This window comes from Pelophylax lessonae (genome assembly GCF_965119305.1).
Source record: "Pelophylax lessonae genome assembly, chromosome: 4".
Taxonomy (NCBI): domain Eukaryota; kingdom Metazoa; phylum Chordata; class Amphibia; order Anura; family Ranidae; genus Pelophylax; species Pelophylax lessonae.
The window spans coordinates 636,586,411-636,608,594 of record NC_138771.1 but is presented as its reverse complement, the minus strand read 5'-3'; the positions used below and the strand labels follow the sequence as shown (position 1 = coordinate 636,608,594).

At 44.3% G+C, this 22,184-nt stretch overlaps 1 protein-coding gene across 7 annotated transcripts in view; it reads right to left on the bottom strand.

Moving 5' to 3' along the window:
- MINK1 (misshapen like kinase 1) overlaps positions 1–22,184 on the bottom strand; it is a 249,643-nt gene that overhangs the window by 45,519 nt on the left and 181,940 nt on the right. For 3 of the 7 annotated variants that reach the window (XM_082253310.1, XM_082253312.1, XM_082253311.1), the window contains exons 14-17: positions 21,355–21,441; positions 13,553–13,744; positions 12,330–12,461; positions 3,132–3,362 (exon numbers count right to left, since the gene is read on the bottom strand). In XM_082253310.1, the coding sequence (XP_082109436.1) occupies positions 3,132–3,362; positions 12,330–12,461; positions 13,553–13,744; positions 21,355–21,441 (642 nt within the window). The remainder of the gene's footprint in view (positions 1–3,131; positions 3,363–12,329; positions 12,462–13,552; positions 13,745–21,354; positions 21,442–22,184) is intronic. The other 4 variants (XM_082253313.1, XM_082253314.1, XM_082253315.1 and 1 more) reach the window with 3 other exon arrangements.

Sequence of the window (22,184 nt, the reverse complement as noted above, 5' to 3'; positions counted from 1 at the left end):
TGAGCCTCCAATGGTACAGTTCTGCAAGATAACGAATAACCGTATAATCGGCAGCGAGCTTTAATTCTTTGAGCAGTTGCACTGCATTGTTTCCAGTGCTTGGCCGCTGTCAATATTCCCCTGCCCTCTAATTGTAGGATGGGGAGGTGGACTGTAAATTAAGCTGGACACTATTCTCTGCAATGCAAAGTCTTGGCATTCGTCATGTGACCAGGCAAAGCAGGAGGGAAACATTTCCCTAATTTTAGACAAAGGTAGGTTTTTCGCATCTTTCATTGAAGTGGACTGGGAATTAATTTTTATTTTTGCCATTAGGTGGCAAAAAGTAAAGCTTGGTACACACTATCGGTTTCTTTTTCATTCAGGGGGAGAGCCTGTACTAACAATCCGATGTTAGTACAGTGATCTTCCCACTGAGATATTGTGTTCTGACAGGGGTACTGCCCCTTCGCCAGAACACACCTGTCAGCGCTCACCTGTCAAAATCTCTTCTGACAAAAATGTATTCCTCTTTTCCCTAGCAATTTTTTTTAATTGTCTGTGTACACTGTACAGGGCATGCCCTGTGCAATACACACTCAGCTAGCTGCTGGCATCAATGGGCCAGGTTCCAGGGACAAAGTAACTCCTGTATTAATGCACAACGGTTGCATCTGTGGATGCCCAATGACAGAAGAGGGCCACCATGGAACCGTTGACAGTGGAGGGGGACACAACCATGACAGATGACTTGTCATCGCTGGAGGACAGCACAGGAAGGGGTACGTGTGTGCCATGATCAACAAGTAAGCTGGGCATACTTGCAGTTTGAGGCAAAAGCTTGCCCCAAACAATGGAGTTTACGTCTGCTTTAATTTCTTTCATTCCTAATCATTTTCTGTATCAGGAAGCACAATAAAAACAATGAACTTAAAAGATAGTCTCTTTTTTTTTTCAAAAAAGTTTAAGGGGCTGCATGTAGCTGGTTGAGCACCATCATCTTTTAGGGCTTATTTACACTTGCTTTCACTTTAACACAAATTAAAGTGCCTACCGCTTCAACATGCTTTTATGATGTGTTTATGATGCTTCGCCAGTGCTTTTTCTGAGGTTTAAAGCGGTTGTAAACCCTATAAAAAAAAAAAAAAAAACCTGCAAGACAAAAGGCATAATGAGCTAGTATGCATCGCATACTAGCCCATTATGTGTAACTTACCTTAAAACGAAGCCCCGACACGGACCCCCGGACATCGCTACGGGCGCTGCCATGATCCCTCGCCGTCTCTTCCGGGTTCGGCGGCTCCGGCGCGCTGATTGGCCGGAAGTGACGGCTCCGGCGCGATGATTGGCCGGAGCCGCGATGACGTCACTCCCGGCAAACATAATTGAAGGTCCCCCCGGACCTTCAGAGCGCATGCGCCGCTCGCGCGAGCGGCTGCATGCACTGTAAATATCTCCAAAACCGTGCCGGGTTAGGAGATATTATTTGTACTTACAGGTAAGCCTTATTATAGGCTTACCTGTAGGTAAAAGTGTCAAAAAGCGGGATACTACCGCTTTAAAGGAAGCTTAGCCAATGCCCTGTGTGTGTTTATTTTCAATTTGTTTTAAGGGACCCAATAGAACCCCAGCTCAGCAGTACCTGCACTCAGCAGATCCCAAGCGCATTAGTATCTCTGTTCAGCACATCCCCAGCACACTAGTACCTCTGTTCAGAAGATCCCCAGCTCATTGGTACCCTTGTTCAGCAGATCCTCTACTCAGTAGAACCCCCAGCTCTGTTGATGCTCCACTCAGTAGTATCCCCAGCTTTACGGATCCCTCACTCAGTAGTAACCCCCAGCTCTGCTGACCCCCTGCTCAGTAGTAAGCCCCAACTCTGCTGATCCTCTGGTTTGTGGATCCTCCTCTCTCTGGTCCCCGCTCACCTCCAGCTATATTGCTCCCATGCTGCGCACCATGTGTTAGTTTCTCCTGCTCCAGTGTGCCAAGCTCTGCGGATCCTCTGCCATTCAGTCCTCTCTCTCCGGTCCCCGCTATAGCGTTCCCATGTTGCACACCACATGTGCTGTCTTGCTAGTTGCTCCACTCCAATCTGAGCCCTGCTCACTTTCCTGCTGCCCCTCACTGTACATCAGATGTGACATCTGCACCAGACACTCCCAGAATATTTAAACACATAAATTGGAAGTGATTGACGACGTCTTTCCGGTTTGCTTGTTAGTTTTTCAGTGCATTCTGGGATATCTCATACCTGTAATACCTCCAAAACAAAGCAAAGCTAACTGAATAAAAGCCCCTCTAAAAGCTTCAGGTGCTGTTAGCGAGCTTTGTCATAGACTTCTATGGAGGTTTTGGAGACACTCTGAAGCACCAAGAAAGCAACATGGGGTATCATTTTAAAAGCAAAGCAAACACTACATGTAAACTGGACGGTAAGCAATTTTATTTAGTGACAGGCATTTTGATTGGCATTCAGAGTGCTTTAAAAATGTGTGTCCAATGCCATATTTTGAAGCAAGTGTAAATGAGCCCTTAGCGTTACAGTTGACAAAACCCTCAACCAAGTGAGTTTTCACAAAAGAACGGTTAAGAAAAGTGTTTCCCAAAGAGTGTAATGTGAACCAGTGATAGTTATTTATCTTCCCTTCATAGGGAATAAACCATCTTCAAGAAGCCTGGACACTTTCGCTTTGCAATTCACAATATAGAATGGATTATTCTGCTGTAATGACAGGTCATGTTCACATCATTCTGATGCGTCTCTGACCTAGACTGTAACCTATTGTGTGTTAACAGTTTTGACTCTGTACTCTTTTGGATCCATGGCAATGTTGCTTCCCCTAAATAAGGAATTAATTAAAAAAGGGTAGAGGGTAGTAATGAACATTTTGAACTGATGACACTGAGAATGCATGTGAGTAAATGAATTTTCATGGACTAGTTACACAACTGACCAAAGTTTGGGAAACACAGGATTAGATGAAGATGCAGCAGTAGCTTATACTGTGTTCAAGAGCTTAGCTGTAAAATCCAGTAAAGTAAAGATTTTTTAGTAACAGACAACAGATGAAGAATTAGAAGCAGAATAGGAGAAGACTCAGAATGGACAGGGACCTATGGCAAGCAAAGGTACGCCATGGCCCCATTACCTTAGGGGGTTGGACCTCTGGTTCCATTTTCACCCAGGGTCCCCTGTCTGGTCGAGTGGAAGGCATTACCCCTTCCGGTGAGGGGTCTGAACTCTGACGGGCTAGCTGGCCCCGAGAAATGGGAGGGGCGATGGCTGGCTGACGACTGGGAGCAGGTGCTGGGTCTTGAAGGGAATTTGGTCTGGGACTAGGTTTGAGGACTATGCGGTTCTGTGGAAAATTTCGGTGTGGCTGAGAAAGATATGGATAATGGAATGAGCATATGAGTGAATGGCATGACTGAAAGACAAACACAGAGATTCTGAGATGCTTGTCCTTTCCTTAAAGGGTTAGATTACCTTTACCAAAAAACTGCCTATGCAGGTAAGGGGTTGTCTGTAGATAAAACAAACTATGTAGCTTTTAACTAAAGTTGAATAATGCCCTTGCTATAGATGTGGGCCATTTATTTACCTCCCAAAGCAAGGCTGAAAAACTCCCTGGGAAGGGGCATCAACCCATCCTGCTTCGTTGCTATGATGTTGCTAAGACACATCCAGTTAGTGCTCAGCCCTACAATTACAGGAGCAAGGTCCCACTCTCCGCACATGTGTGGTCCACTATCTCCTCCATGACAGCATTGCTGAGCTCAGAGCTAATGCAAAAGCAGATGGAGATGTGAGGGGGTTTTAATAGGCTGGGAGTGTCTTAGCAACATCCTAGCAACAAGACAGGATGGGATGATACCATCTCTGGGGACTTTGAGAGGTATGTAAAATGACCTACACCTATAGCAAGGAGATTTAACTTTGGCCAAAGCTGTAAAGGTTATTTTATCTACAGGCACCTAAAACCTGGATAGGCAGGTTTTTGGTATAGGTGAACTAACTCTTTAAAGAACACCGGTCAGATATTTAGGAAGCATCCTTTAGTCCACAAATGTACTCATTAGATATGAATAAATGTGCTATGAAATACTGCCAGTGCAAGTGGAAATGCCCTGTAGGCTAGTCAAGCTGTATTGTATTCTGCCATGATAATGTACTGACATAGTCAAACTAAAAGTTTGGTGAAACGGGAAGCTATGAATGAGCAACAGGGCATCCCAACTCGCTGGTGTGGCACAAAAATAAAAATTACAAATCATTTTGCAGGTAAAATAGAATACATTAATTTAAACAATTTTGTAATTTATGTCTGGAATTCTGCGATGCATCCTTTTATTGGAAATACTTTTTTTCTGCAGCTACACACAGAAGTATTTGGTTTCTTAATAAGAAGCAACTTTTCTGTTTTTAAAATGAACCTGCACACAGGATGAAAACTACAGTATAGGTTGCACGGACGCCATCATAAAGCTTCTCCTTCACTCGCCAAACCCCTCCAGAGCCACAAGATATTAAGTGCAGTTCAAAAAATGGAGCACACAATTTCACTCCTCCCATAATGCAGCACTTGGTGTCTAAGCGGCCAATCGTCAAAGCCCCAGCGCTGTCACATGGGTGGAAGGAGGTCACTCAATAATTGGCAGTCTGAAAGTTGGAATTCCCATAGGAACCCTAGGGATGGGGCTGCAGAAGCACATAGGGGCGGCAGGGTGCTAAAGTAGTGGACTCCTTATGTACATATTAGTTTGCATTGCATATGCAACGTGCAGGTTCCCTTTACTTTTTTTTTTTTTTTTAGATGTGTAAATAAGTATTAAAACCATGAGACAGATAACATCCTTTCAAAAATGTTTCTGAAAATGCATCTGTACCCGGGAGCAAGCCATGTTTACTTATATCATATACTGTATGCTTCCTGCATAGCAGTGCTGAACAAAAAGCACAGTATGTATACAGAACAAATAAATATCTTTCCCTCATGTACATTCATTTCCAAAATACTTTTCTGGGATCAGTCAGCTTCATCTCCATAAAATGGTGAATTATCCTGGAATCTAGAGTAACATGTGGGCATACATTACTTCTGGCAGTGATGTAAAAGGTCCTGAGTGTAATGCCCACCTACCACACATCTTTGGAGACCTAGGAGAATTTGAGGACATGTGATCGTGTTTTAAAGACTTAACAGAAGGTATGTCATTTGGGATTTTTGCTATTTGCGCCATCTGAAACTGCTAAACCAAAGTATTGAAGCCAAACTACCCTTGCACTGCAAAGATTAAATGCATGTTAACTCAAGTGGGTGAGGAATACGAGATGTGTCTACAAAGTTTGGTGAATGGTATCAGAAAACAAACAAAACAGAAGATACAAACAAATTACCTTTAGGCCCCGTTCACACGGGGGCGATCCGACTTCCCGGGGCGACCTCACAGGTCGTGGCGCGCTGCTCGCACCGCGACCTCGGAGCGGCCGGCACGGACTTCATAACATTGAAGTCAATGCAGGTCGCTCCAGGTCACCCCAAAGAAGCTCAGGACCCTTTTTCTAAGTCGGAGCGACTTGTGTCGCTCCTATTAGACAGGTCGCCCCAGTGTGATCGGGGTCTTATTGGGCTTCAAAATATTCACCATCCTTCAACAACACAGTTTTGATTTTTGGCAACATTCAGAAAGCTTCTAGAAACTTTCAGCAAAGACCTCTTTAGGAATCTATTGCAGAACCGCTGTCACACATTCTTGGATTGCCGCTACGTCCGCAAAATGTGGGCCTTTCAGGAATTCTTGACCTTGGGCTTTTGCAGGCGATTATATTTGGGTCGCAGGGAAGACGATGAACGCCATTCCATCGATTGCTGCTTGGATGGTAGCACTGGGTCTCATCCCCTGAAAGGATGGATCCTGGTCACACATGGTAATGAAACGTCTAGAGGTTTCCATCCATTTTGCACTCTGTTCGTCTGTCAGGGACAGATCTTCCGCTTACCCAAATCTTCATGGACAATGGTGCACACAGTGTCCTTCCTATTGCCCAATTCCTCCACCATCATTTGTAGAGTCAGTCACCAATACCGTGCCAGCATTTGTCACACTCTCTCAATCATGTCTGGGGTCCTGCATGTCGAAGACCGACCAGACTGACTCATCTTCAGTCGTTTTCTTCAGCGTTTGAACCGTCAAACACATTTTCTGCTTCCATCCCATACACTTGCACCAACATTTAAAGCGAACATTTAGTCATTTTTTTATCTATTAAATCCTCTGCCCTTGTTGTTTTAACTTTGAATAGTAAAACTTTTTTCCTGCCAGTAAATACCTTATACAGTCCACTTCCTCTTTCTTGTCTGGTAATAAGCCTAGGCTAATGACATCATGCACATCTTTCTCTCGTGAGAGTTTGCCAGCAAGGGAGGAGGGGTGAGTCATAGAAGAGTTGCAGAACTGGAGGGGGCTGGATGAGGGCGGAGATAACAGGAGACTGCAGAAATCCATGAGTAGTCATCAAGAGACAAGAAATGTGCAGGCAAGCAGTGGTGCGAGTGTGTCTGGCTGTGTGTGTGTGTGTGTGTGTAAACCCAGGAAGTAAACAGGCAGTAGCTTCAGCTGCCCACAGTTAAAATGGCTGCAGCCAGACTTCGTGGTGGGAGATTTCTGTAGAATATTTGGCAAGTACAGAAACACAGTATATATAAAATAACATGCAAAGTGGTTGGAGGGAAGCTTCAGAATGGCAAATATGTGATTACAAATTATGTGAGCAGACTGCAGTTCCACTTTAATGCCTCTTCATCGCCGGTTTCCCCAATTTGTAGCAGAACTTGATGTTCACTCGTTGCTCTATTGCACTGTGACCCTACCTCTCACACTGACTTTGTTCGAATGCTTGCATTGCGTTTACCCTAATGGTCACGTGTACTCCACACTAGGTGGCACTTCTTGATGTGTCTCTGGATAGCCATGTGCATGCACCAGTCACCAAACTTTTTAGACACACCCTGTTAGTTGTAATACTTTCTTTTCTCCTCGCTTCGGCGTTCTTTGCCACTGCATTTTGTGGACGGTCCCTCGATGTCGTCACATACAACGTAGGGCTATTAGCCCTGCATTGTACTTCATGACTTCATTGGTGACCCAGAGAGTCTTCTAGTAAAAGCTTAGGGGGGCTAGTCGCACAGATGGAGGGAGCCTGCTCGATAGAGTAAGGCATTACACCTTATCCCTCATCTCCTAGACTAGAGTTAACAGGCATTTAAACAATGTAGTGCAGGAGGGCCCCACTGCAAGAGTAGTTTTATTTAATTCCCAAAACTGGGCTTTAAAGTGGTTGTAAACCACAGACATGAAATAAGAATAAAGCATATCCCTCTGTAGTGTGCGCTTGTCTCAATTAAGAGCACTTAGTGTAATTTCTGTCTGCTGCTTCCTTCCTCTATCAGCATGACTCACTTCTGACAAATTTTCCTGACACCAAGAGGAAAAAAAGGTGACGGGGAGGGAGCTCCAGGCTGATTGACAGCCTCAGCTCTGTTTTTGTGTGTTGTCTGAAGAGGGGGGGGGGGGTGTCTCTTCTCTCCAATCAGCTACCAGAGCTCTTCTCACTGAGCTCTGCAGAGTAAAATGTCAGCTCCCCACCCCCTGCATTCTAACAGCTCAGACAAGCTTTATATATTCAGTACTTTGAATGTTTGTAGAGTAGAGAAGACTGCAGATAAACAGGTACAACCACTTTAGGTTACATTAGCCTGTTCATAGTTACATAGTTAGTGAGGTTGAAAAAAGACATCAGTCCATCCAGTTCAACCTATGATGTGTGTATGTGTTTGCTGCTAACCGTACATTGTATACCCCTGTATGTTGTGGTCTCTAAGGTGCCCATCTAATAGTTTTATGAAACTATCAATGCTCCCTGCTGATACGACTGTTTGCGGAAGAGAATTCCACATCCTTACTGCTCTCACAGTGAAGAACCCCCCTGCGTATTTTAAGGTTAAACCGCCTTTCCTCTAGTTTTAGTGAGTGGCCACGTGTCTTATTGTATTTCTTTTCTCTGAATAGGTTTTTCCATATGCTAGGGTCGCCAGTACAGTATTTGTACATTGATATCATATCCCCCCTCAATCGTCTCTTCTCCAGAGAGAATAAGTTCAGTGCTTGTAGTCTTTCCTCATAGCTGATGTCCTCCATTCACCTAATTATTTTTGTTGCCCTTCTCTGGACTCTTTCCAGTTCCAGCACATCCTTCCTGAGGACCGGTGCCCAGAACTGGACAGCATACTCCAGTTCGTAAAAGGTATTAAAACTAGTTGTAAAGGCTAATCTCCCCATACGTACCCTTTTTTAGCATACTTCTCAGACATTTGCCACTAATGCTTAGATTCGTTATGAAGCTGTGTGCAGTCTTGGATTTTATATTATCAGTTCTAATGCTAAAGTCAACCCCAGTGTATTCCAAGAGAATAAATTAGCTATTTGAATAAAACAGTTTGTCACTGGTGTAAATTACACAGCGAAATGTAGAAAAAAAAAAAAGAATGACGAGGTCTGAAATGAGACATCCTACCGTTGATATGAATTATGATGACCCACAATGGATTGGTGGTAGGTTTAGCTAGACTGAGTTTAGTCACATACTGATGACACAATTACTTCTGTGGAAAATGGTGAAGCTCATGCAGGAAAAAAAATTTAAAATTTAGGAACTTTCAACTGAAGAAAGGCACCTCAATTTGATTGAGTTCAGGGGTTACCATAGTTTAAAAACAAAAATCAGTAACTGGAACATTAACATTCTGAAGCTATTTAAAGCAAACCTTTATGGTTATTATTAAAAAAAAAAAAAAAAAAAAAAAAAACTAAAAGTAATGGCTGGGTATTGGGTCACTAATGCCTCGTACACACGCATCGATTATTGGCCGGGAATTTTCGGCCAACGTCCAATCGGCCGATTTTCGGCTTGTTAGTATGATGCTTCCGACAACCGACTCCGACTTTTCGGCCGAAAAAAATCTGGTGTGCAGGCTATAAAATTTTTGTTGGCCGTCAACACAACGGCCGATTTTCCGTCAGTCAGTACAGATTTCGGCAGACAAAAATCTGATGAGCAAGACTGGGCATGCTCAGAGAAGCAAAAACACATGGAAAGTAAACCAGCACATGACATCACTTCTGAAGTAGATTTTTGCTGGCCGAGAAAATTCGTGTGCAGTCTAGAGCACATTCCAACCAACAAAACACAACTCTGGACAAAAGACGGACGATCGGTCGGCCGATAATCGTTGCCTGTGTACGAGGCATTAGGGTGCCAAACTCTACGTTTCCTGAAAGAAAAACCTCTCTTTCAGCCAACTCCAGAGATTTTGCAAATCCCTGGATTCCCTGATCAATGAAAGAAAGCAGGCTTTACCCTGTTTCCTCATCCCACAATGCAATTCTCAGTGCCTGAGCAGCGTATACCCAGGCCTGAGCGATCATGGGGGGTGTGCCTTAAACCTATGTAAAAACCAACTCAAAGGATAAGTTTACCTTTTGACAAAAGACAATAAATGCACATTTTTTTGCTGGTATAAAAAAAATGTGCATTTATTATTTTTTGCTGCAGGAACCTGTAAAGCATTGCACCAGTTATCAGCAGTTCGCTGATGCCATGCAGGTCTCCTCCAGACCTGTCAGTGTCTTCTTGCTCGTACCTTGTACAAGCAAGCCGATATACGCTGACAGGAAGAATCAATGAATTACCACAGTGCTCACAGCGCCATGGTAGTTCATCCCGCAAAGGCTGTCAGGACTTGTAGTTTACGTTCACAGAACACTGAATGAGTGATGCGGCCAGGCGGAGCCCGGCATAGCCACAATTTTTATTAAATTTTGACAGGAAGAAGATAATAAATGGCGATTCCAGGCGATTAGCCACAGCAAATCAGATCCACTCACATGTTATTGCTCAAGGAGCGATTACTTGCGAGTGACTGGACCAGGACACAGACAGTCTCCATGAGCAATTGTATGTGAGTGGACCTGATTTGCTCTAGCTAATTGCCTGGAACCCCTGCATGTGGTCGCACATGGCCCCAATCACAAGAGTGAATGGGTCCCTATGGCATGTCGACCCGTTATTTCTGGATTCCTCTCCAACTCTCCCAATTGGTCAGCAAGGCTACCTTTCACCAAAAAAAGCCCACCTTCACCCAAAATGTGTATTTTAATTTTGGATAAAGCAGGGAAGCGTTAACATTTCTATCATTTTATTCCTGTGACCCCAATTGGGGAGGTCTTCGTCACTTCCTATACCTGTGACAAAAAAAAGGAGGCGTGGTTGTCATCAGGACAGGGAGTCACAGATTGCAATAAAATCATTATCAGAAATTGTAACCCTTCTTCACGCTACTACAAATGTAGTTTTTTTTTTGTCTGTACCTCATTGGAGAGATTTTCCCTCATTTTCTGTCTTGACAGGAAGTAAAAGGGAAATTTTCCCAAATAGGCCCCAGACGGCAATAAAACCCTGACAGACTATAGCCCTTCAAAAAACAACAAAGAAATATTCCCAGCTCACTTACCAACCAGTCCGCAACAAACCAAATTGTCCTGTCTAACAGGTCACATTAAAACAAGGAGTTTAGTTTGCACATATTTGAAAATATATGCGTAAACTGCAGGGCCACACCGTGGCACCCCAGTGTACTGCAGTCCTAACTCTATAAATATTGTGAGCCTCCAATGTTGGACCTTGCTTTGTGCACCGGTGTGCAGTCATGTTGGAACATGAAGGGGCCATCCCCAAACTGTTCCCACAAAGTTGGGAGCATGAAATTGTCCAAAATGTCTTGGTATGCTGATGCCTTAAGAGTTCCCTTCACTGGAAGCCCAACCCCTGAACAACAACCCCACACCATAATCCCCCCTCCACCAAATGATTTGGACCAGTGCGCAAATTAAGGTTCTTAAAGACATGGATGAGTGAGTTTGGGGTGGAGGAACTTGACTGGCCTGCACAGAGTCCTGATCTCAACCCAATAGAACACCTTTGGGATGAATTAGAGCAGAGACTGCGAGCCAGGCTCTCTCTCCAACATCAGTCTCTGACCCTTACAAATGCGCTTCTGGAAGAATGGTCAAACATTCCCATAGACACTCCTAAACATTGTGGACAGCCTTCCCAGAAGAGTTGAAGCTGTTATAGCTGCAAAGGGTGGGCCAACCCAATATTGAACCCTACGGACTAAGACTGGGATGTCATTAAAGTTTATGTGTGTGGAAAGGCAGGCGTCCCAATACTTTTGGTAATAAAGTATATAATAATGGATAGATTAAGGCTCCAGTCACATATAGGCGTTTCAGATCGCGGGCAGAATTGCCGCGATTCTGCCCGCGATTTCGAACCATTGCAAGTTGCGGGACGCACTAAGCGATTCCCGTGACTTGCAATGGCACCCCAATCGTGGCGTGATTTTGCCAAGATTGTCGCCAGGCGGGATGCCTGATGCCCAAAAGAAGTACAAGAACTCCTTTGGACGTCAGGCATCCCATGATTCTGTTCACGGGAATCGCTTGGGCATCTTGCGACTTGCAATGGTTCGGAATCATGGGCAGAATCGCAGCAATTCTGCCCACGATCGGAAACGCCTATATGTGAATGGAGCCTAAGGGCAGGTAAGTCTGGAGGGAGCCCACCCCTTCTTAAAGGTGTGCTACAGCTTTGGAGGCTCTCAAAATGTATGTAGTTAGGACTGCAGATAATACTGGGGTGCCTTGAAGTGGCCCTGCAGCTTTTGCATATATTTGCAAATGTGTGCAAACTAAACCCCTTGGTTTTAACCAAGGAGCTGTTAGATAGGGTCACTTTGGTTTGTTGCAGACTGGTTGGTAAGTGAGCCGAGAACTTTTTTTTTTTTTTAATTTACATGCATTGCCCTTCCATGTTGCTGCAAAGGCCAGTTATAGGTGGGGCGGTTGCCATTTGTTTGCACTGTTAAAGCTATAGCCTTTAACTGCTTTTTCTGAAAGAAAGACCAGCGTTGCGCTTTAAAGGATCAAATTAAAGACTCAGGAATTGGGATTGGCTGGGTCAAGCCTGACTTTAAAAAAAAAAAAAAAAAAAAGCTGAGATTTGAGCATAACTTCAGCTTCCCCAAATTGTAGATGTATTCATCATCCTGACACACGGTTAACCTCAGATTCAAAGTCCGTGCTTAGTCTGGATTGTCCAGGTTTAACTTGACATTACTTTATGTATACTGAATAACATTATTAATAGTTAAAGCGAAGACATGGTAAATCTGGAGAATTCCTCAAGGTGGCACTGTTACAGTACAGAAGTCTACAGCCTATCATACCTTATGGTCTTGGAAATCTAGTGGTCTCTGGGTGGGAGGCGTCTGTGACTGGGGCCCCGACAAATCCACCGAGCTGAGTTTAGTGATGGACAGAGGCGAGTTTTGCTTATTCAGTCTTGAGCGTTCCTCCACCTGGTGAGGGGATACCACATAGTCATGCAGGTAGGCAGCATATATGTACTTACTGTTTTCTCGGATGTTTAAAGCAGTGTTTCTCATCTCCGGTCCTCAGGGCACACTAACAGGCCAGGTTTGCAAGCTAACTGAAATACATCACAGGTGATATCATTTGCTGCTCAGTGATTGCAGTATTTTAGTCTGCATCTCCCCAAGGTAACACTTAAAATCTGGCCTGTTAGTGGGCCCTGAGGACCGGAGTTGAGAAACACTGGTTTAAAGTATATTTGAAGCTTAAACTTTTTCTTAATGATCACGTGTGGACTTGGAGCGCGGTTTAAAGTAGTTGTCACTACCGGAAATTACCGGTATTCATAAAGTGGGAGCAGGCGTCAGGCACTAATTCAGAAGTGTGGACATTTGTGGGGTAACAATACAAATTCTGGATGATAATATGTGGGGTAAGATGCCGGTTCAAGACCAACCAACCCATTGGCTCCTGCTGCTGTCAATCACAGCCAGTTAGCGGACAGCAGTGGGTGGGGCCAAGTTGCACGCTGTGCGTCTTCTGGACACCGTGCCGGCTTAGTGGTGACCACGCATGAGTGCCCCCATAGCAACTAGCTTGCTATGGAAGTACTCTATGGGGGGAGGGGCTAGGAGCACCAGCCAGAGACCTAAGAAGAAGAGGATCAGGGCTGCTCATGTGCTCATTGCACACATGTGGTAAGTATAACAAAATAAAAAAACTGTGCCTTTACAAAACTTTAAGCTGCCTACAGACATGAAAACGATCCCTGCTAAAAGCTTATAATTCATGGACCAAGAAACAGCAGGCAGCCATTGAAGTAGGGACTCCAGACCTGCCTGCTTGCTCCGGGTCAGTGACTCCCCAAGAAAAGGAATTTACAATATGTGCTGGCTCCATGCGATGATGAATAAATGGCCTTCTCCGTCTATATCCCAGGCATTACAAGGCCACAAATATACCTGGAAAACTATACACAGCAATGAGCAGGGATATGTAGGTGAGGAGTGCAGGGATATGTAGGTGAGGAGTAGGTGGGGCTACAAGGAGGAATACATGGGGCTATAAGTAAACCTACCTCTCTTGCCCAGGCTGGCTTCTCACTGGGGGGCATGACGGCCCGGTTATAATGGTACAAGGGCTTCTTCTCTTGTTGTTGCTGCTGCTGTTGCTGCTGCTGCAGCGACTTCAGGTAGGCATGCTCCTGCTGGAGCTGTCGCTGCAGGCGCTCTGACTGGCGCTGCTCCTCCAGCTGCTTGCGCTTGTACTCCTGCCCAGACAAAGCTTGTTCAGTGCCTCAGTGGAATGACAGTAAATTGTTAGAAGTATCAAAAAAGGAGAACCATTCTACTAAACTACAAGAAGCAGTGTACACTAACAGAGGTATTCAGTGATGCAGCAGAAAGTAATACATGGATTTGTAACCCATCGCCACCAATCACATCTTAGCTTTTATATAGTGGCTTTCTGGATAACACTGCAGCGGTAAAGCAGAATATGAGGCCCGGTGTCATTTTTAGAAGTAGCACTCCCTGCGTGGACTTTGTATGCTTAATCTATGTCTAAATGCTGCTTCCTGATGTTCAAGTTTCATCCATCTTCAAGACTGAACCAAGGTTTGTGTGACTGTTGTGCAGAGACAAATGTGAAGGTCTCAGAAACCTCTGTACAGCACTGTGGTATATGTCAGAGCTATAAAATGTATAATGACAGTGTGTGACTGTGGGGGGGATACTGGCGTATAAGCCCCTCTGGTGCAGAGACGGTTGTGGCGGGCTCAGTGTTCTCTGTACAGCACTGCGGTATAAGTCAGAGCTATATAAATGTATAATATTATAGTGTGTGACTGTGTGGGTATTAGAGTGTTAGCTCCTCTGGTGCAGACTGATGTGACGGGCTCAGTGTTCTCTGTACAGCACGGCGGTATATGTCAGAGCTATAAAATGTATAATGACAGTGGGTGACTGTGTGGGGGGATATTGGCGTATAAGCCCCTCTGGTGCAGAGACGGTTGTGACGGGCTCAGTGTTCCCTGTACAGCATTGTGGAATGTCAGAGCTAAAAAAATAAAAAATAAAATAATAATGTGTGAATATAACCTAAAAAAAAATATTAATACACTCTGAGCTTATGAAAAATATAGTGCAAACAACTTGACAAAAATCATTAAAAAAAAAAAATGGAAAGCTGCCTACACAAATATCCACATACGGATATTTATAAAAACGATAGCATCTCTTGTGTAAGGTGCTATCCGTTTAAATCACCAACTACCAATGTTAATGAGTGTTCGTCCCTTTAAATAAACAAATATTAATAAATATTGCTCCTTTTAAGTGAACTCAATGATATGGTTTGATTTAAAAGGATACTATTTACCAACACTGATATCAGGAGATTCCAAGGATGGAGTCATATTATTGTTGATTGATATATTTGTGGTCGCCATTTTGGTGCTCATTGTCGACTTAAAAGGGAAAGCTTTAGGGTCCTTTCACACGGGCGGTCCGTATGTCCGTTTTTCATCGCATTTTTTTGCAGATGAAAAACTGAGATAATGCATGTCAATGGGATTGCGGATGTCAGCGGATGGTCATCCGATTTGCGTCCTTTCCGATCAGTTCAGTTTTTTGGAACAGAACAGAACCCTATTTTTCTTCTGTTTAAAAAAACGGAACAGACGCAAAAACAGATGTCAGCGGTGTCATCCGCTGACATCCGCAATCCCATTGACATACATTATCTCCGTTTATCATCCGCAAACGGATGGGATGAAAAACGGACATACGGACCGGATGACACAAGTTTCATCCGTTTCCGTTAAAAAAAAAAAAAAAGCGACGGAGCGGATCAAAAAACGTTCCGCTCCGTGTGAAAGGACTCTTAATCAGATTTGTTTATTTAAAGGGACAAACACTCATTTCCATTGGTATTTGGTGATTTAAACAGATAGCGCCTTACACAAGAAATACAATAATAGTGTGGGACTATGGTGGGGACATTAGAGTGTAAGCTCCTTTGGTGCAGATACTGATGAGACTGGCTCAGTGCTCTCTGTACAGCACTGTGGTATAGGTCAGAGCTATATAAATGTATAATAAAAATACTGTGCGACTGTGGTTGGGGCATTAGAGTGTAAGCTCCTCTCGGGAATAGACTGATGGGAATGGATCATTATTCTCCGTACAGCATTGCAGAATATGACAGCGCTATATAAATGTATATTAAGAATAATAATAATATAGTGTGACTGTGGGGGTATTAGAGAGTAAGCTCCTTTGGTGCAGAGAGTGATGTGACTGGCTCAGTGTTCTCTGTACAGCACTTCGGTATATGTCAGAGCTATAAAAATAAATAAGAATACGGTAATATGTGACTGTGGGGGGGTGACATTAGAGTGTATGCTCCTCTGGGGCAGAGACTGATGTGGCTGGCTCGGTATTCTTTGTATTGCAGAATATGACAGCGCTTTATAAATCTATAATAATACTAGTGTGTGACTGTGGTGGGGAAATTAGAATGTAGACTCCTCTGGTGCAGAGACTGATGTGACTGGCTTAGTGTTCTCTGTCCAACACTGCAGAATAATGCAGTGCTATATAAATGAATAATAATGGTGTGGGACTGTGGGGAGGGGGGCATTAGAGTGCAAGCTCCTCTGGGGCAGAGACTGATGCGACTGGCTCAGTGTTCTCTATACAGCACTGCAGAATAATGCAGTGCTATATAAATGTATAATAATAATAATGATATGGGACTCGGGGGGGGGGGGGGGGGGCATTAGAGTGTAAGCTCCTCTGGTACAGAGACTGATGCGACTGGCTCAGTGTTCTCAATACAGCACTGTGGAATATGTCAGAGCTATATAAACAGGAATACCGTGTAACTGTGGTGGGTACTCTGGGGCAGGGACTGATGGGAATGGCTCAGTATTCTCTGCACAGTATTGCAGAATATGACAGCCCTATAAAAATGCATAACAGTAATAATAAAAATAATAGTAATAATAGTGTGCGACTATGGTAGGGACATTAGGGTGAAAGCTCCTCTGGTGCAGAGACTGATGTGAATGGCTCAGTGTTCTCTGTACAGCACTGCAGAATATGACAGCGCTATATAAATGTATAATAATAATAATGGTGTGGGACTGTGGGGAGGAGGGCATTAGAGTGTAAGCTCCTCTGGTACAGAGACTGATGTGACTGGCTCTGTGTTCTCTATACAGCACTGCGGAATATGTCAGAGCTATATAAACAGGAATACCGTGTAACTGTGGTGGGTACTCTGAGGCAGGGACTAATGGAAATGTCTCAGTATTCTCTGCACAGCATTCCAGAATATGACAGCGCTATAGAAATGTATAACAGTAATAAAAAAATAATAAAAATAATAGTGTGCGACTATGGTGGGGACATTAGAGTGAAAGCTCCTCTGGTGCAGAGACTGATGTGAATGGCTCACTATTCTCTGTACAGCACTGCAGAATATGTATAATAATAATATTAACAACTACAATGTGAATGTTTCATTGTTCTCTGTACAGCACTGTGCGACTGTGGTGGGGACAATAGAATGCAAGCTCCTCTGGTGCAGAGACTGATATGACTAGATCAGGATTGTCTGCATATAGTACGTGTGTGTGAGTACTCCCTACCACATTAAAGTGTAAGCTCTTGCGTGCTTCAGTAAAGTGAAAGCTGCAATCTGATTGGTGGCTATGGGAAAACATAACCAGTACACATTCTTCCCAATGGTATGAATACCCCCTCACACCAAGTACAAACAAGGACACAGTCTATTTACAGTAATAAAAAGGAACAGGTCTCAAGCTTTAACACAGTGAAAGGGAGAGACGAGAGGATGGTAATGTGGAAATCGCAGGAAAGGACAGGGATAATATGTCTACCTAAAAAGCTTCTCAATCATTCATGCCCATTGTGAAGATATATTGATATCTACAAATTTAAAACCCGCAAAACTTCTGCTTTTCCACAACTCTTCATGATCCTGTGGCCCATGGTCCACAAAGCAGGATGCGGTAGTAAGGTACGGCTTTGTGAAAGGCACCGTATGCCACCGGTTGTGTTATATTCTGAGGTATCTCCTCATGCATAAATGAAAATTGGCACTGAAGAGTGGTAAGTGCAAAATATGTATAAGACTCAAGAAAGCTACTTAACTAATTTCTATTTAGGTGTCCACACACTCTTCAGGATTTTAGGGGATTGTTTACATTCTGTACAGCAAAGAGTGATAGGAAATGTATAGCATAATGGCAGCCATTGCCCTGCTGCAGCCTTGAGTCTAGCAGGGTAAACATCCAGTGATGAACAGGGGAGTTATTTTAACAGTGGAAGAAAAGGATGTTCATTAAACAAAGTTTTGGCAGGAATATTAATCCTTAAAGTCAACCTGTTATGAGCGAACTATGGGGTCTGCTACTGCTGCCTTTCTTCAGAAAACGCCTGGATGGTATTCTGATCCTCTGGCTTTAATACATTTTCAGTCACTGACCTGGAAAAAGTACAGAATCTAAACCCTCGAAATGCCGACCCACCCCTGCAGACGACTCGGCGCAGGGCACTTTCAGCTTGGCCCCATTCACCTGACTGGGTTACGTTCTGCGGGCGAGCAAGCGAGCCTGCAGAAAGCAGCATGCCATTTAATATTTGCAGCGGCATGTGTACAGCCCTGACTGGCAGAATGCCCTAGTCAAGGAGGGTGGTTGGGGGGCGGTAAAACCATTGCCAAGCCCCCTGCTTTTACTATTCTCTGACCACCTGTGCGTATGAGTTCTAAAAGGTATTAAAGACAGTGGTTCAGGATGAAGGCCGGCTAAGTAGCCTCAGCAATGGCAGGAATATATATATATATATATATATATATATATATATATATATATATATATATATATATATATATATAGAAGCCTCCCAAAACTCCAAACAGCCAAACACCCTGCTGTTTTGACATGCAAAGCTTCGGCAACTAATGCCTCGTTTCCACTGGGCGGATCGGTTCGGGTCGGTTCGGTACGGTACGCTATTTTGAGTGTTTCCATTATGAAAGTGGCCCATACAACCGAACCAAACCGCACCATTTCTGGTCCTGCTTCAGATGTAGGGCCATAGGAAATGGTACGGTACGGTTAGGGCGGAGCTACTGGCGTCACACGATAGATTCCGCTGATTGGCGGACAGGAAAACTTCAATGCTCACGTAAAACGAAAGAGCAAAACAAACACCTCATTTGGTGTAAACATCGCATGGTCCCTGGTGGCTCGACTTGCAGTGGAAACGCTCACCTGAATAGGCCGGACCATTCTAACCCTTCCAAGCTGTACCGACCCGAACCGTTCCGCTCAGTGGAAACGAGGCATTACTGTCTAATTTTGCCCATTTCTATCCTGCCTACTACTATTGGCCAGTGAGGTTGTCAAATATCTCAGGAGGCTTCTGTGGGTATGCGGACTTCATACTTGAAGCATCTCCTTAAAAAGTGAATCTGTTGGCCATTTTAAACTTCTAAGATTAAACAGAAGGCATTTAGGTCTGACCTAAGAAAAAGCATCACATGAAGCCTGGTAATATTTTTTTTTTTTTAAGGGCTCTTTCACACAGTCCGCCTCCGTAGGCGGATCCGTGCTGCTCAGCGGGGATCGATCCGCGATCCCCGCTGAGCCGGCGGATGACAGCTCCGTCCCCGCTTGCAGTGCGGAGAAGGAGGTGTCTCAGCCCCCGCTGTTCTCTATGGGGAATCGGATGAGAGCGGACCGCTTGTCTGCTCTCATCCGATCCCATCCCCAGGACGGATGGAAAATAGGGTTTCCATCCGTCCGGATTTCACAGACAGGATCGGATGCGGATGGCAGCGGGTGTCAGCGGACATGTCACAGCTGACATCCGCTGCTCCATAGGGCTGAATGGGGCATCCGATCAGATCCGCCTAAAAAACTGACAGGCGGATCTGATCGGACCGCCCGTGTGAAAGAGCCCAGGCAGAAAGTCCTTCTCTGTCCCCCCTTCTGATTTGTGCAACTTTGTAACTGGTGTTGGACTTTCTGTAACAAAGCTAAGCTCCAACAACTGCCATTCCTGTGTCCTATTGGTCAGGCTTCATGGACAACGAAAGAGCACTTGGTGGAGCCTAGTCCAACTTTTAGGCTACGTTCACATATTGGCGTTGCTATTGCAGGTGTTTTTATGGCCGTTTTTTCAGGCGTGTTTATGGGCGTTTTACAAGCGTTTTTTTGTGCAGGCATTTTTAGATTGAATAGAGACCAATGAAAAACGCCTGTAATCTGCCCAAAAAGAAGCTCATGTACTTTTTTGAGCGTTGGGCGTTTTGCTCACGGCGTCAAAACACTCAGATGTGAACAGGGGCCATTGAAATAAATAGGATTTGTCTTGTTGGGAGTTTTGAGAGCTGATCCTAGAGCAGAAAAACTCCCCCAAAACGCCCCAAAATGCCTACATGTGAACGGAGCCTTAGGGAAGTCTGAGGACATACTGTGAGCGCAGCGTGTCTTGGATTTGTTCTCTGGGGAGGCATCACCCTTCACTCACATACAACGATGCAGAAAGCAGTGCTGACATGACGATGTCTTGGGTGGAGTGACCTTTTAGCAATTCTCGGTCTTAAGAAAAAAATAGCCATTTAGGCTCGGTTCGCACTGGTGCGACATACGCTGAGAGCACGTTGCATGACGTGTATAAATCAATAATTCCCTATAGGAGCCATCCTAACTGGTCCGACACATGTCAGTCCAACTTTGAAAAAGATTCCTGCACTACTTTGGTCTGACTTCAATGTCATAGCGTAAAAAGTCACAAGTTGGATCAAAGCTGGACTAAAGTTGCAGGGCAAAGTCGGTTTCGGAAGCCATACTACTTTCGTGTCGGAGAAGTGTGAACATAGCCTTATACTCACCTCCATGCTGCAGCATATCTGTGATGCTGCAGCTGTCCCACTTCATCTCTAAGACCTGAGCGATCATGTGACGACCGATCGCTCAGTCCTCAGCAAAGAGCAGCGACTGTCAGTCACTGCTCCCCACTCCATTCCTCCAGTGCTCCTGGAGCACTGGGCCGGGGATGGGGCAGGTTTCAGCTTTCAGTTGCGTGCTGAAAGGCAGGGACAACTGTCACTCAAGCAGCGGAGTGGATCCTGACAGTATCGTCAGGATCCTTCCAGAGCCTGATGCGGCTCTGCCCCCATCATCTGATAGCGGGCAATAGCTGAATCTGGGTCACATGAGGACAAAATAAAATGTACTCCCTTGACCCCCAAGAGAAGTATTGCCATAAAATCTACAGCCGTACTTCTCTTTTGTTATATTTTGCATCCAATTTAAAAAGATAAAAAAAACGTTGCTGCTGTTTTTAAATCAGATTTCCTTCCCCGGGTTTATAAAAATCAAAATCTATGCATTTTACTTACATCTTTTTTTTTTCCAACCCATTATTCATTTTCTAATGCATTTTAACTCTTGACCAACAGGTGACATTTTTGTTCTCCTTAGCAATTGTTGCTTTATACCCCTGCCTAAGTTTTTTTTTTGTTTGTATACACCAATGGTATTTCCTGATTCAGGGACACCAGTGAGAAACTGACAAAAATATTTGTCTGCCTAAGATATGGAATGAATGATGGGCAAAGTCTGACTGAATGAGAGCCCCCTGCTGGTGGAATGGTGTTGCAGAGGTTGTATGTAGAATAGCCAATGACATAGTTGGGCAGGGTCGTGGAGTTGCATGATGACATGGTTGAGCTGTGGCGGGGTGCAGGGCTGGTGCTATATCTACAGGAATAAATGTAACCTATGACATAGTGAAGAGGGGCCGCACTGTAAAAGGCAAGAGGAACGAACTGATGATTTACCAGTAAGAGGGCCTGTTCCTGCAGAAGCTGCTGCTGGAGAATCTCTAACTGTCTCTGTTCTTCCTCTAACTTGTGTCTGATATATTCCTAGAGGAGGAGAGAGAGGCAGAGATAGCCGAAAGACAGGATGGGAGAAATCTGGATTTCTTTTTAATTTTATTTATTTATTTTACTCACCATGAAAATCATTTTTCTCTTTGAGTTCACTGGGGGACAACACACCATAGGAGACACTCTCTGCCTACAGGGGGATTGACGGTAACCACAGATGATGGTTGGACTTGCGGTCTTCGTAGAGGTCTGTTTCTGATGCTTTGTGTTTATGAATGTTGGTATGAAACCCCAAACCACAGAAACAATGCGCTCCAAATACCCATGTTGCAATGCTAAAGGCGGCACTTTTTTTTTTTTCTACTAACCCAAAAATTAGAGCAAACTACACAAGGACCAGAATCACTGACAAAGAGATCACGTTTGGTCTGGCCTTAAAGTGATTGTAAACCTCAGACATAAAATATGAACAAAGCGTATCCCTCTAGGGCAGTGATGGCGAACCTTGGCACACCAGATGTTTTGGAACTACATTTCCCGTGATGCTGAACTACACTGCAGAGTGCATGAGCATCATGGGAAATGTAGTTCTAAAACATCTGGAGTGCCAAGGTTCGCCATCACTGCTCTAGTGTGTCTCAATTAAGAGCACCAAGAGTAAAGCTGGCCATACACTAGCCGAAATATCGGGCAAACTCATTTTCGAAAAACGAAGAATCGGCCGTGAGAGCAGACGATCGTGCCATCATGTAATGACCGAATTTTGAACGATAAATCGT